General features: G+C 40.5%; 1 protein-coding gene across 1 annotated transcript; it reads left to right on the forward strand.

Annotated features, from left to right (window-relative positions):
• Nucleotides 1-10513: 10513 nt before the first annotated feature.
• Nucleotides 10514-12962, forward strand: LOC115847763 (vomeronasal type-1 receptor 2-like). Its single transcript, XM_060289477.1, is given in 3 exon segments — nt 10514-10591; nt 12341-12753; nt 12755-12962. Coding segments are annotated over 3 exon segments (699 nt in total).
• Nucleotides 12963-13381: the final 419 nt, after the last annotated feature.

Genomic DNA, 13381 nt, shown 5'->3' on the forward strand with positions numbered 1-13381 from the left:
AAAGGACAGTAGTTATCCACTGGTCTTGGGAACCAAAAAACTGGTGCAACTCCAAGTAAAAATAATAACTTACCTTCTTCAGTCACACTATTCATACTAACAATGCCTATTATAACAACAAACTCCAACATTTACAAAAGTAATGTATATCCACCCCATGTGAAAACCACTATCTCATATGCTTTTATCACCAGCCTAATTCCAACAATACTTATTCTTACAGAACAAGAAATATCTCAGACTGACAGTGAATCACAATCCAAACCTTATTATCACTTAGCTTCACAATAGATTATTTCTCAGTGTTTGTGCTGGTGGCACTGATTTGTCACATGATCTAGTATGGAATTTTCAATATGATACATACACTCAGATCCTAATATTAATCAATTTTTAAAATATTTACTCCTGTTTCTTATCACAATACTAATTCTTTTCCCCGACCAGGGATGCAACCCAGGCCCTCGGCAGTGAAAGCACGGAGCCCTAACCACTGGACTGCCAGGGAGTTCCCACAATACTAATTCGGGTTCCCACTAACAATCTTCTCCAACTTTTCACTGGATGGGAAGGAGTCAGAATTATGTCTTTTCTACTTATTGGGTGATGACGTGACAGAGCAGACGCAAATACGGCCGCTCTTCAAACAATTTTATACAACGCACTGGAGACACTGGATTCATTGTATCAACAGCATGATCTCTATTCAACAAATCTTTATACTTAACCTAAGTCACCCAAATCTACCCGATAGGACTTGTATTAGCCGCAACTGGAAAACCCGCCCGAATTGGCCTCCACCCATGACTTCCCTCAGCAATAGAGGGTCCTACTGCCATCTCAGCCCTACTCCACTCGAGCACAACAGCTGTAGCAGGCATCTTCCTACTTATCCGCTTTTACCCTTTAATAGAAAATAATACATTTATCCAAACAATAACATCACGTGTAGGAGCTATCACCACATTATTTACAGCAATATATGCTCAATTGTTGCTTTCTCCACTTCGGGTCAACTAGGCCTTATAATAGTAACGATCGGCATTAACCAGCCTCATCTAGCATTTCTCCATATTTGCACACACGCCTGTTTCAAGGATATACTATTCATATGCTCTGGATCGATTATTCACAGTCTAAATGATAGATAAGACATTCGAAAAGTAGGAGGCCTATGTAACGCAATGCCCTTCACCACAACAGCCCTCGTTATTGGAAGTCTCACGTTAACAGGATACCACTCCTCACAGGTTTCTACTCTAAAGATCTTATTATCGAATCCGCTAACATGCTGTATAACCAACACCTGAGCCCTCTTAATAACCCCCCCCCATCGCCACATCCTTCACAGCTGTGGGTAGCACTCACGTTATTTTCCTCCCACTCTGAGGACAACCATGCTTGTCCAATTAATTTTAATTAATGAAGACAACCCACTCCTAATCAACTCTATCACACGTCTATTAGCTGGAAGCAGTTTCTCCGGATTTCTTATCTCCAACAACATTCCCCCAACAACAATCCCACAAATAACCGTGCCTCCTTACTGGAAACCAACTGCCCTTGCCGTGACCGTCCTAGGCTTTATTCTAGCACCTGAAATCGACCTTGCTGCATAAAATTTAAAACTTAACTATCCCTCAAACTTCTTCAAAATCTCAAAACTCTTAGGGTATTTTCCCATTATACACCACTTTCAGCAAGCCAAAAATCAGCATCTTCCCTACTGGATTTAATTCGACTAGAAAATATCTTACCAAAACCCAATTATCTTATTCAAATAAAATTTTCTACACTTGTGTCACACCAAAAAGGCCTAATCAAACTATACTTCCTTTCATTCCTCATTATCCTTACCCTAAGCATAACAGTATTTAATTACCATGAGTAACCTCTATAGTAACTATAAGCAATGACCAACCAGTAACAATTACCTTGAATCAACTACCGTAACTATACAACGCGGCAATATCTATAGCCTCCTCACTAAAAAATCCAGAATCACCTGAATCATAAATTACTCAGTCCCCCAGTCCACTGAACAAATAAAATTTCTACTTCCTTGTCCTTTAAAGCACAGAAAATTCTATCACTTCAATTTTCTATTGTAAATTCTATCATTAATTCCAAAACAAATACCTAAAACAGTTTTATTTGAAACTCAAATTTCAGGATACTGCTCAGTAGCCACAGCTGTTGTATAACCAAATACTATTAACATTTCCCCTAAAGAAATTAAAAACACCATTAAACCCAAAAGCAAACCACCAAAATTCAACACAATTCCACAACCAACACCACCACCCACAATCAACCCAAGTCCACCATAAACAGGTGAAGGTTTAGAAGAAAAACCCACAAAACTAATTATAAAAATAGTACTTAAATACAATGTATGTTACCATTATTCTTACATGGAATCTAACCACGGCCAATGACATGAAAAATCATCGCTGTATTTCAACTATAAGAACACTAATGACCAACATCTGAAAATCAAACCCACTAATAAAAGTTATCAACAAGGCAGTTCATTGATCTTCCAGCTGCATCAAATGTCTCATCATGATGGACCTTTGGTTCTCTCTTAGGCATTTGTTTAGTTGTACGCATCCTGAAAGGCTTATTCCTAGCAATACATTATACATCAGATATAGTAAATGCATTTTTATGAGTAACATATATCTGCCAAGATGTAAACTAGAATCACCTGAGATCTACATGCAAATGGAGCTTCCATGGTTTTTATTTGCCAATTCATTCACGTAGGATGAGGCTTATACTACAGATCCTATACCTTTTCTGAACCATGAAATACTGGAATCATTTTACTATTTACAGGTGTAGCCACAGCATTCATAGGCTATGTATTACCTTGAGGACAAACAGCGTTCTGAGGAGCAAGTTACTACCAGTCTTCTCTGAGCAATTCCCTGTATCGGCACAAGCCTTGTGGAACGAATCTGAGGCGGTTTTTCAGTAGACAAAGCAACTCTAACACAATTCTTTGCCTTCCATTTTACCCTCCTCATTACAGCACTAGCAACTGTTCACTTATTATTCCTTCCAGAAACGGGCTCTAATAACCCCACAAGAATCTCATATGACATAGACAAAATCCCATTTCACCCCTACTATACAAAGACATCCTAGGTGTCTTATCGTTGATTCTAATCTTAGTATTATTCTCATCTGACCTGCTAGGAGACCCAGACAACTACATCCCAGCAAATCCCCTTAATACACCACCACATATCAAGCCAGAATGATACTTCTTATTCGCGTATGCAATTCTACGATCAATTCCCAATAAACTTATAGGAGTACTAGCTCTAATTTTTTCAGTCTTAATCCTAGCTTTCACCCAGTACTCCATACATTGAAACAACGAAGCATAACATTCCAACCCCTCAACCAGTGCCTATTTTGAGTACTAGGAGCAGACCTATCGACACATGAATCGGAGGACAAACCCTAGTGCACCTGTTATTATCGAACAACAAGCATCCATTTTGTTTCTTTTAAATTCTAGCTCTAATACCAGTAACTAGCATCACTGAAAATAATCTCCTAACATGAAGAGTCTTTGTAGTATATTACCTTGGTCTTGTAAACCAGAAAAGGAGAACAACAGACCTAAGACTCAAGGAAGAAGCTCCACTATCAGCACCCAAAGCTGAAATTCTACTTAAATTATTTCCTGAACATTTGTTACGGGACACTTACAAAATTAAGTACCATGTCGGTATTAAAATGACTTCTTTTTTCTATAAGTTACTACGTATTTCGTGCATTATATGCATTACCTCTGGATTTTACACCAAAGGGAAATCAGACCCCAGGCCTCTCACGGCCACAACTGAATTAACTTGGGGTGGGGGACCGGATATTTTAAGGTCCGTAGCGACCCCAGACCTCGGATACGGAGTGGGGACCACCAGGCGCAGGTTTAACTAGCAAAGAACGGTTAACTCACACTCCCCACCGCGGCGTCAGCTCCGTGTTCTCTGCTTCGGGAACTGCAGCAAACTGCGCGACCGTGGAGTAGAGACGCTAGAAGCGGCTGGGGGCGGGGCCTGAGCAGAGCGCCACGGGGAGGGGCGGGGCCTGAGCAGAGCGCCACGAGGGGGGGCGGGGCGTGGGCCCAAGCCAGCGCCTGGAGCGTGAGAGGGCGGGACGGGGCGGGCGCTGCACGTTCCTCCGTTTGATCCTGTCTGGGTTTAGAAACGCTTGAGGGTCTTGTGTTGCACCATTGCTTCCTCCTTGGTTTAACAGTTTGTAACAGTTTTAAGGTAAAAGCTTAAAGTAGTGTGGGATACTTATGTTGGTCTGGGAACTGCAGTCTCGGCGGGGGCTTGATGTGGGGTGGTGTTTGGACCCAGGAACATTCCTGCAATTAGAGTTAATTTAAGCAGTTTAAGGAAACAGGAGCTGGATCTGTCTGTGTAGGGATTACAAACGATGTGAAACACAGAACCCTTAGAATGGGCTATTTCATACTAACACCGGTAAGGACAAAAATGTTGCCATGCCATTCCAGTTCTACAAGGATCAAGCTCATTGGTCACTGCAGTGGCCCTGAGTGTGTCATACAAATACAAATGGGGAAGGGCAATTCGGTGAAGGCAACAGGAGAAAATTGCCAGGATGGGAACATATTTACAATGATTGAGGAATAGCCATAATTATTGTGTGGCTTGGTGAGGTGTGATATTAATTTTCTATTGGAGACATTTAAAATTTGGGACTTCTTGTAGTTACAATTTTTTTATTTTTCAGGACTTAAAAAGCCACCCTATATAAATAGGCTGTGTATACTTCTGCATGTTGAGTCTTCGTTTTAAAAAATGATATAATTCCCTAGAGAGCTTAAGATATAAGTAATGGATCCAAAATCATGATTACCTGTTTGAAGGACACACAGACGTTTCTTTATAGCATCCTCAGTATTGCCGAGAAGACATGGGGATGGGGCAGTATAATGAATTAATGGAAAGATAGTTAATATCATTTGTCAAAATTGCCTGAGCGACTTGATCCCAGGACTAGTTATATACACACTTTTCCTGTATCGACCCCTGTAGCTATGTAGGGGTATGTTGCTAGTTCCACTTATGAATGCATGACAAGTAAAGTAAGTGGACGCTTTTAAGCCTCAGTTTTTCCTTCAGTGTCAATGTCATCAAATTTTTTTTTTTTTTTTTTTTTGCAGTATGCGGGCCTCTCACTGCTGTGGCCTCTCCCGTTGCGGAGCACAGGCTCTGGACGCGCAGGCTCAGCGGCCATGGCTCACGGGCCCAGCCGCTCCGCGGCATGTGGGATCCTCCCGTACCGGGGCATGAGCCCGTGTCCCCTGCATCGGCAGGCGGACTCTCAACCACTGCGCCACCAGGGAAGCCCTCATCAAAATATTTTAACGTATAATGAGATACTGTACTTTCGAACCCAATTGCAACACAATCTCATATCACTTGTATTTCCCCTGAATGAGTACAAGACCTACTGACTGCCAATTATTTCCAGTTTTGTTTTTCCAAGTAAGAGCAACCCTGTCTCGCAACAACACGGATTGACCTAGCGATCATCATACTAAGTTAGTCAGAAAGACAAATACCATATGCTATCACTTCTATGTGGAATATAAAATATGACACAAATGAACTTATCTACAAAACAGAAACAGACTCACAGACATAGAGAACAGACTTGTAGTTGCGGGGGGTTAGTAGATGCAAACTATTATATAGAGACTGGATAAACAACAAGGTCCTACTGTGTAGCACAGGGAACTATATTCAATACCCTGTGATAAATCATAATGGAAAAGAATATGAAAAAGAATATATATATGTATAACTGAATCACTTTGCTGTACAGCAGAAATTAACATTACAAATCAACTATACTTCAATAAAATAACTTTTTTTAAAAAAAGAGTAATTCCTGTGTCACCACTGCCTAATACCTGAGTACCAGACTGACTTTTCCGTATGCATTATGTCCCAAATTTATAGTAATTGAGATACGAAATCAAAATGTGACACTCCATGAGAAGTCAGCAAACATTTCTGTAAAGGGGCAGATAGCAAATATTTTATGCTTTGTAAGCCAGACTGATTCTGTTACAACTATTCTACTCTGCCCTTATTAGGTCCATAGTACCTAAACATAAGTGTATTCTAATTACATTGATACGGCATTTAAAAACTGATGGCAGGTTGTATTTGGCTCCTGTTCTGTAGGTTGCTGAGCCATGACCTACACAAAGGAATGAAGGGCACCAGAGACAGTAGCTACACGGGTAAATACATAAGCCATACCTTTCTTATTTTTAAGTTTCTTTGAAATATAATTGTTTAAAAAACTTAACCATCTAGTTTGGGTTTATAGTATATGTCAAAGTAAAATCTATGATGATGATCACACAAAGGGCAGGAGTGGAGAAATGGAAGTATATGTGTGTAAGGGTCGGAGGCTCTATAGAAAGTAGCACGAAAGTCCTTGAATATAGACGGTGGTAAGCTGTATAGTAAAACCCCTAGAGCAAACACTTATAGTTACAGCTAACAGTGATGAACCGAAAAAGGAGTTTAAACAAACCCATAAAAAAATTCAGTTATTTTACAGAAGACAGAAAAAGAGGGGAGATAGTGGAAAATACAAAGCAGACAATATAAAACCAATAGCATGATAATAATTTAAATCTAACTATATAATTATCTCTTTCAAACCAAATGGCCTAAAGACCCCAATTGAAAGGCAGACATTGTCAACTAGATTTTTAAAAGAGAGATGACATTATGTTTCCCACAAGAAATGCACTCTGAAAATTAAAGGACACAAAATAAAAGCATGGAAAAAAGATAAACCATATCAACACTCTTCAAAATAGAGTGGCTATTGTAAGATCAAAGTAGATTGAGGAGCAACTAATAAGACCGGGGATAATGAAATCTAGTTCATAATCATAAAGGGATTAAGTTCATCAGAATGACATGACAATCATAAAAACTATGCATCCAGCAGCAGAACTTCAAAACCCTTGGAAAAAACTGACAAGATTGCAAGGAGAAATAAATAAACCCACACTTATCGTCAGCGATTTCCATGCTTCCTCTGTCAATAACAGTAGAAGAAGAGACAGAAAGTCGGCAAGTTCCTGGAAGATTCTAACAATACCGTTAATCAATGAAATGGAGATTTATAGAACTGTGAGATAACAGAAAATATATATATTGATCTGTGGCCCTGGTTCCTGGCACAGAGCTCCTAAAACCTTGTGATTCTCTAAGTGATAAGAGCACCAGGAACATCTTTTGTTCTATTGAGGTGACTCTGGGCGGCTCCATCCTATAAGGGGAGCTTGGTCAGCAGGAAGACCAAGCAATGATTAGAGCTTGGAATTTTCAGCCCTACCCCTAAAAATTCATTATACCTACACGAGGAAGCCTCCATAAAATCCCGACAGTAGGAGGTTCAGAGAGCTGCAGACTGGCGAACACATCCACATGGGGAGGGTGATGCACCCCAACGCCATGAAGACAAAAGCACCTAAGCTGGGGTACCTCCCAGATCTCACCCTATGTGTCTCTTCAACTGTATCCTTTATCATATCCTTTAGTAAACTGGCGAATGTGTTTCCCTGAGTTTTGTGAGCAGCTCTAGCAAATTAACTGATCCCAGGAGGGGCTTGTTGGAATCCACCATCTATAGCTACTTGGTCTGAAGCAAAGGTGATGATGACCTGGACCTGTGACTGGGGTCTGAAGTGTGTCGGGCGGGGGCTGGGGCAGTGTTGTGGGCTGAGCCCTAATCTGTGGGATGTGATGCTCTCTCCAGGTAGATAGTGTCAGAATTGAGTTTAAGTGAAAAAACACCTAGTTGGTGTTGCAGAGAATTGCTTGTTGTGGGGAAAAACTTCCATGTTTGGTGACCAAAAGTGTGAGAAGTGAAGTGTTCAGAGTGAAGGTCGTAATAGTGTGAGCATAAAGGAAACACAGAGAAAAGCAGCACACAGTGGGATGGACTGGATCTTTCTCTCCACAGGGGGAAGGGAACTGAGTTTTTCCTTTATAAGAACAATCCAGCTAATGAGAATTTTAAGCAATCTTTCAAAGGGCACATAGTACTTTACCAAGACAAACCACATCCTGGCCCATGAAACAAGTCTGGATAAACTTTAAAAGAATCCTATACAAAATATCTCTATGACCACAATGGAATTAAAACAGAAAGCATTAACAAAAATATCTGGAAAATCAAATATTTGAAATATAATGACCGACTTGTGACCAACCCTGTGACAGAGAAGAAATCAGAAAGGAGATTAGAATGTATTCTGAATTGAATAAAAATGAAAACAGAACGTATCAAATTTATAATTTGCTACTATAGCCGGAGAAATTAAAAAGAGCACCCTTGGAGAAGGGATAGCAATTTAACAAAACACCTAAAAGCCTAAGGGCTCTTTCATTTTTTTTTGTTTGCTTGGGCTTTTTGGCTCTCAGTGAGAACTTCCTGCTTGTAACGGGACTTAAGTCTTAACTGAGCTCATCCAGTTCTGAGCCTTGTTTAGGTAGGTGAAGGCATCACAGTGAAAGAGGGCAAGTTTCTTGAGGTTGTTACAAGTATCTGATATGATAAACCAGTTAAACATGTGAAAACTGAGAACACACAATCCATTAAGGGTAGTTAGACAATGAAAGGCAATATATTTCTAGATGAATTAAAATTAAATGGATATTCTAATGCAAACAGTGAATATATAATGGAAGGAATGAGGGTAATATTTGGGAAGGGGATCTTGAAATCAAGATTTCAAAGGTGGAACAATTACTGGGAATAATGTACTCCCATCTGTAACCTAAACCTTGGGTGGTTAAGGTGGGTAAGGAAAAAAAAAAGGTCATTGAAAGTGTACCAGTCAGCTTTCTACAAGTTTTCCTGTGGTAACAAATATCCCTGAATTCTTACTGGCTTATAACAACAAACATTTATTTCTTGCTCATATGATGTCTATCATTATTCACCTCTTGCTGGTTTCTCTAACTTGATTCTGGGATTCAGGGTAAAATTCCAGTGTATCTGGGATCTACCATTCTTGCAGCAGGAAGAGAAGGTTCAAAAAAGCAAACAAAGGTTTTGAAAGCTTCCATTTAAAGTTGAAACATACCATTCTACTCACACCAGGAACTCACAAAGCCAATCTTGCATAAAACGGGCAGGGAAGTGCAGTCCTCTCAAAGGGAAGGAAGGGTTGGTTGCCTAAGTCAAGTGGCCAAGTTTGATATCAGAGGGCAGACATGTATGATCTCACAGGATGGTGATAAATGATTGGAAATAATAGTACAATATATGTTAGTGAAGCTTCTATCAGAAATAATTTGTCTGTCCTTTGTTCACACAAAATATATTTACTCTGGTCCCAGAGGAAGGAAAAAACATTTCTACCTAGACATGAGTTCAATCACAAATGAGAATTTCATAATAATCTCATGAGATTCCTCTGAATTCAGAGCCCCATGTGGAGCTCTCCTCACTCATAACACATTATGGTGGAACAGAGAAATAAAATCTCAATAAACACTGTCATTTAGAAGAAAAAAAGGAAAGAGGTACCCAGTAGTCTCGGGTCCACAGCAAATGTGCAGTGCTGCTGGGCAGATGTAGTGAGGGCGCTGGTCTGTGGGGGCAGGAATGACAAAGGACCCTTTTCTTGAATCCAGCTCTTTCCCGGAGAACGGACATGCAGTGGTTTGTATTTCGTTGCTCTTGCCTTCACCTAGTTACATCTAACGGAGTATTGGAAATGTTGCCTTCCTTGTGCAATGGGCTGCTTGCTCCGGTTACTCCCTTCGCATGAATATTTACAGTCCCAAAGATTATCGGGTTAATTGAAAAAAATAAAACTGAAAACCCACTATCAAAACTACCAAAGAAAATAGGAGATGGACTTCCCTGGTGGTCCGGTGGTTGAGACTCCAGACTCGCAAGGCAGGGGGTCCGGGTTCCATCCCTGGTCAGGGAACTAGATCCCACATGCACGCCGCAACTAAGAGCCTTCACGCTGCAACTAAAAGATCCTGCATGCCACAAGGAAGATCCCGTGTGCCGCAGCTAAGACCAGGCGCAGCCAAATAAATAAATAATTTTTTTTTAAAAAAGAAGGAAAATAGGAGAAATACAAATAACTAATATCAAATGAAACAGGGAACATTACTACTGTTAAAAAGAAAACCACAGGCCAAAATGGAATCACTCATGCTAGGCCACACCACTAAACTGGGGCTTGAGGGACTTCCCTGGCGGTCCAGTGGTTAAGACTCTGCACTTCCACTGCAGGGGGCACAGGTTCGATCCCTGGTGGGGGAACTAAGATCCTGAATGCCATATGGTGTGGCCAAAAAAACCCCAAAAAACCGGGTCTTGATAACTTAACTGAAGCTTCAACCTCCTCCAGAAATGCTGTCTTAACAGGTCAGTCAAGAATTTTCTGGTCTGCGCCAGTGAGGTCATGCGTCACGTGGGCCCTCTCCATTCTCCAAAGGAACATGAGGTCCTCTGCCACACAGACCCCTTCTGTCCACCACAGGTGAGTGACCTAAGCCTGAAGTTATCTTTTTTGTTTATGACTTCTTGCCTTGCCTTTAAAAAAACCTCTCCTTTTCTGTAGCCCTTTACAGCTCCCCTCTCCTCACTGTACAGGACGCTGCCCTATTCATTAATCAATCAATGAAGCCAATTAGATCTTTAAAGTTTATTCAGTTGAATTTTTGGTTAACACTACAGAGGGACTTCCCTGGTAGTCCAGTGCTTAAGACTTCACCTTCCAATTCAGAGGATGAGGGTTCGACCCCTGGTTGGGGGACTAAGATCTCACATGCCACGGGGCAACTACTGAGCCCACGCACTTTAGCGCACTCCACAACTAGAAAGAAGCCCGCTCACCACAACGAAGCGCCTGCACACCACAAGGAAAGATCCGCAACTAAGACCTGACGCAGCCAAATTAATTAATTAATTTTAAAAAATGGTCCATATCAAAAAAAAAACAACTTAAAAAAAAAAGAACTACAGGGCTTCCCCGGTGGCTCAGTGGTTGACAGTGAAAGACATCAGCAAATATTCATTATCCACTTTAGCTGTCTTCCTTGTGGATTTTTGCTCAGAAATTTGGAAAAACAATAAAAGAGATCACACCCTCCCACCCCCACCCCCCCCCAAAAAGAAATGAGGCAATGACCATTTCAGAAAAAAATTAGCATTATGTTGTGGGTTTCAGAGCAAACGATCTGGGACTTGACAGTCTGCAGCTTCAGATGTATCTTCTGATATTTCTGTTAAGAATAAATGTTTTAACGTCAACCCCAGGCTCACACCAAATCTAATATTTAAACTTATTCATTGCACTTGTTTCCATGACTTCTGGATATCATTTGGAATACTTGTATTTGAGTCTATTTCAACAATTATTATATTGTTCCTCACAGAGTTTCATTTAATCCTCCTTCATTGTTAACCAATTATATCCTATGTAATCAATAATAGTTTAATCTCTATTTTAGTGTTTTGTCTCATACATGTTTCAAAGCCCAGAGATTAGCCCATCATATTATAGTACAAAGATTCTGTTGGTTGCTCTCATTTTATGCTTGTTCTTGGGATAAGGACAAATGCATCTCTGTTACCACCATCACATCAAACCATTATTGCCCCTATAAACCCAACACTTGGTCTGGGATAATCTTTTTTATAGGATTTTATGGTAGTTGGTGCATTATTATCTTATTTGCATTTCAAAGATTTATTCATAGGTAACGTTGGCCTATAAAATAAACTTATAATTATAAAATTGCCCCATCACATTATTAATGAAGATAAAACCACTTAAGTATGGCAAAGGACATCAGTAAAAAAAAAAAAAATACAGATGTTGAGGACGTGAAGAGTAAAACTGACTACCTTTCTTCATGTAGGATCCTGGTGAAGAGGCTTGTCTGCAGCTAGAAAACACAGATGCAGTTTCTGATGTTGCCACCTAGGGGGACGCGAGTTGGGATGGTTCTTATAATCTGTACTTAGGGTCGCCTCGTCTGGAAAATGACAACAACAGTACTTATCTCAGAGTTGAAGATTCAGTGTTGTTACATACAAAACAGTATCACTTATGCAACCACTTGTTAATGGAAAATGGGAGTGTTTCTGAATGAAGAATAGTGAATTTCAATTGCCATGTCACCAATAACATAAAACTCACATATTCCTGCAGTGCCGTCTTACTCTGAATATGAATCTCAGTGTCTGGGAGGTGGCAGAATGGCCTCCAGGGATTTGGCAATAGGGGTTATCTCCTTATCACAGACTTGTAGTTGTAATCTTCGGGAATTTCTATTTTCTTTATCAGAATGTCATCATTCACCTCAGGGGATACAGGTTAAAATCCCTAGATTTGATTCTCAGTCACCCGATTTTTGCCAATACCTTGGTACTCCTTTCTAAAGGACTTCCCCACACAATGGCAGCCTTTGGGTTGAAACATTCCCTCAGTGACTTTGGATGCAAACTTGTTTTCTATGTTCACAGAGTGGCCACGGCTGTGTCCTTCAGCACCACCTGTCTCTTAAGTATCTTACAGGCCATCGTGATCAGCCCCAGGAACTCCACATGGACAAATGTTAAGGTAAAGGCTCCCAAGTACACTGGCTCCTTTATTTACCTGAGACGGATTTTGCACTTGCTTGTACATATAGTTGTTTTCACATGTGTCTGGTAAATGAGGCAACACAAACATCACAAAGCAAAACGATTTGGGATACTGCTCTAGTACTCTTCTTGACAAAACAACATCCACACTATTGGCAGCTTTTTCAAGCCCTCCTACTACTTTGTCTTTTGGACTCATGATCTTGGCCAGTGGATACATGGTTTTCATTCTGTACACACACGACGACCAGCAAGTCTGACACATTCATAGGACCAACCATTCAACTGGATCCTTTCCTGAGACCAGAGCTTCCCAAAGGATCCTTGCCTTGGTGAGCACCTTTCTTTCTTTCTACATCCTCTGCCCCATTTTTGCAACTTATATGGTGATTTTCAATAATCCCAGTTAGTGGCTGGTTAACATCTCTGCACTAATGCATTCACATTTCCCCGCTGTCAGCCCCTTTCTTCTCATGAGTCCAGACACCAATGTACCCAGGCTCTGCTCTACCTGCTGTAGAAGGAATACCCAAGTCCCTAATCTGGTCAGAAAACTCTAAATTTTCTATTTGTATTCACAATAAAAGTCCTTTATTCATTCAGTTTTTGCTGTATTCAGCACTACAATGAGCAGTCACATCAGAGAGAGTGGTGAGCAACAGGCTGTCTTCAGAATTTA

The sequence above is a fragment of the Globicephala melas genome, chromosome 19, assembly GCF_963455315.2.
Source record: "Globicephala melas chromosome 19, mGloMel1.2, whole genome shotgun sequence".
NCBI classification, from domain to species: domain Eukaryota; kingdom Metazoa; phylum Chordata; class Mammalia; order Artiodactyla; family Delphinidae; genus Globicephala; species Globicephala melas.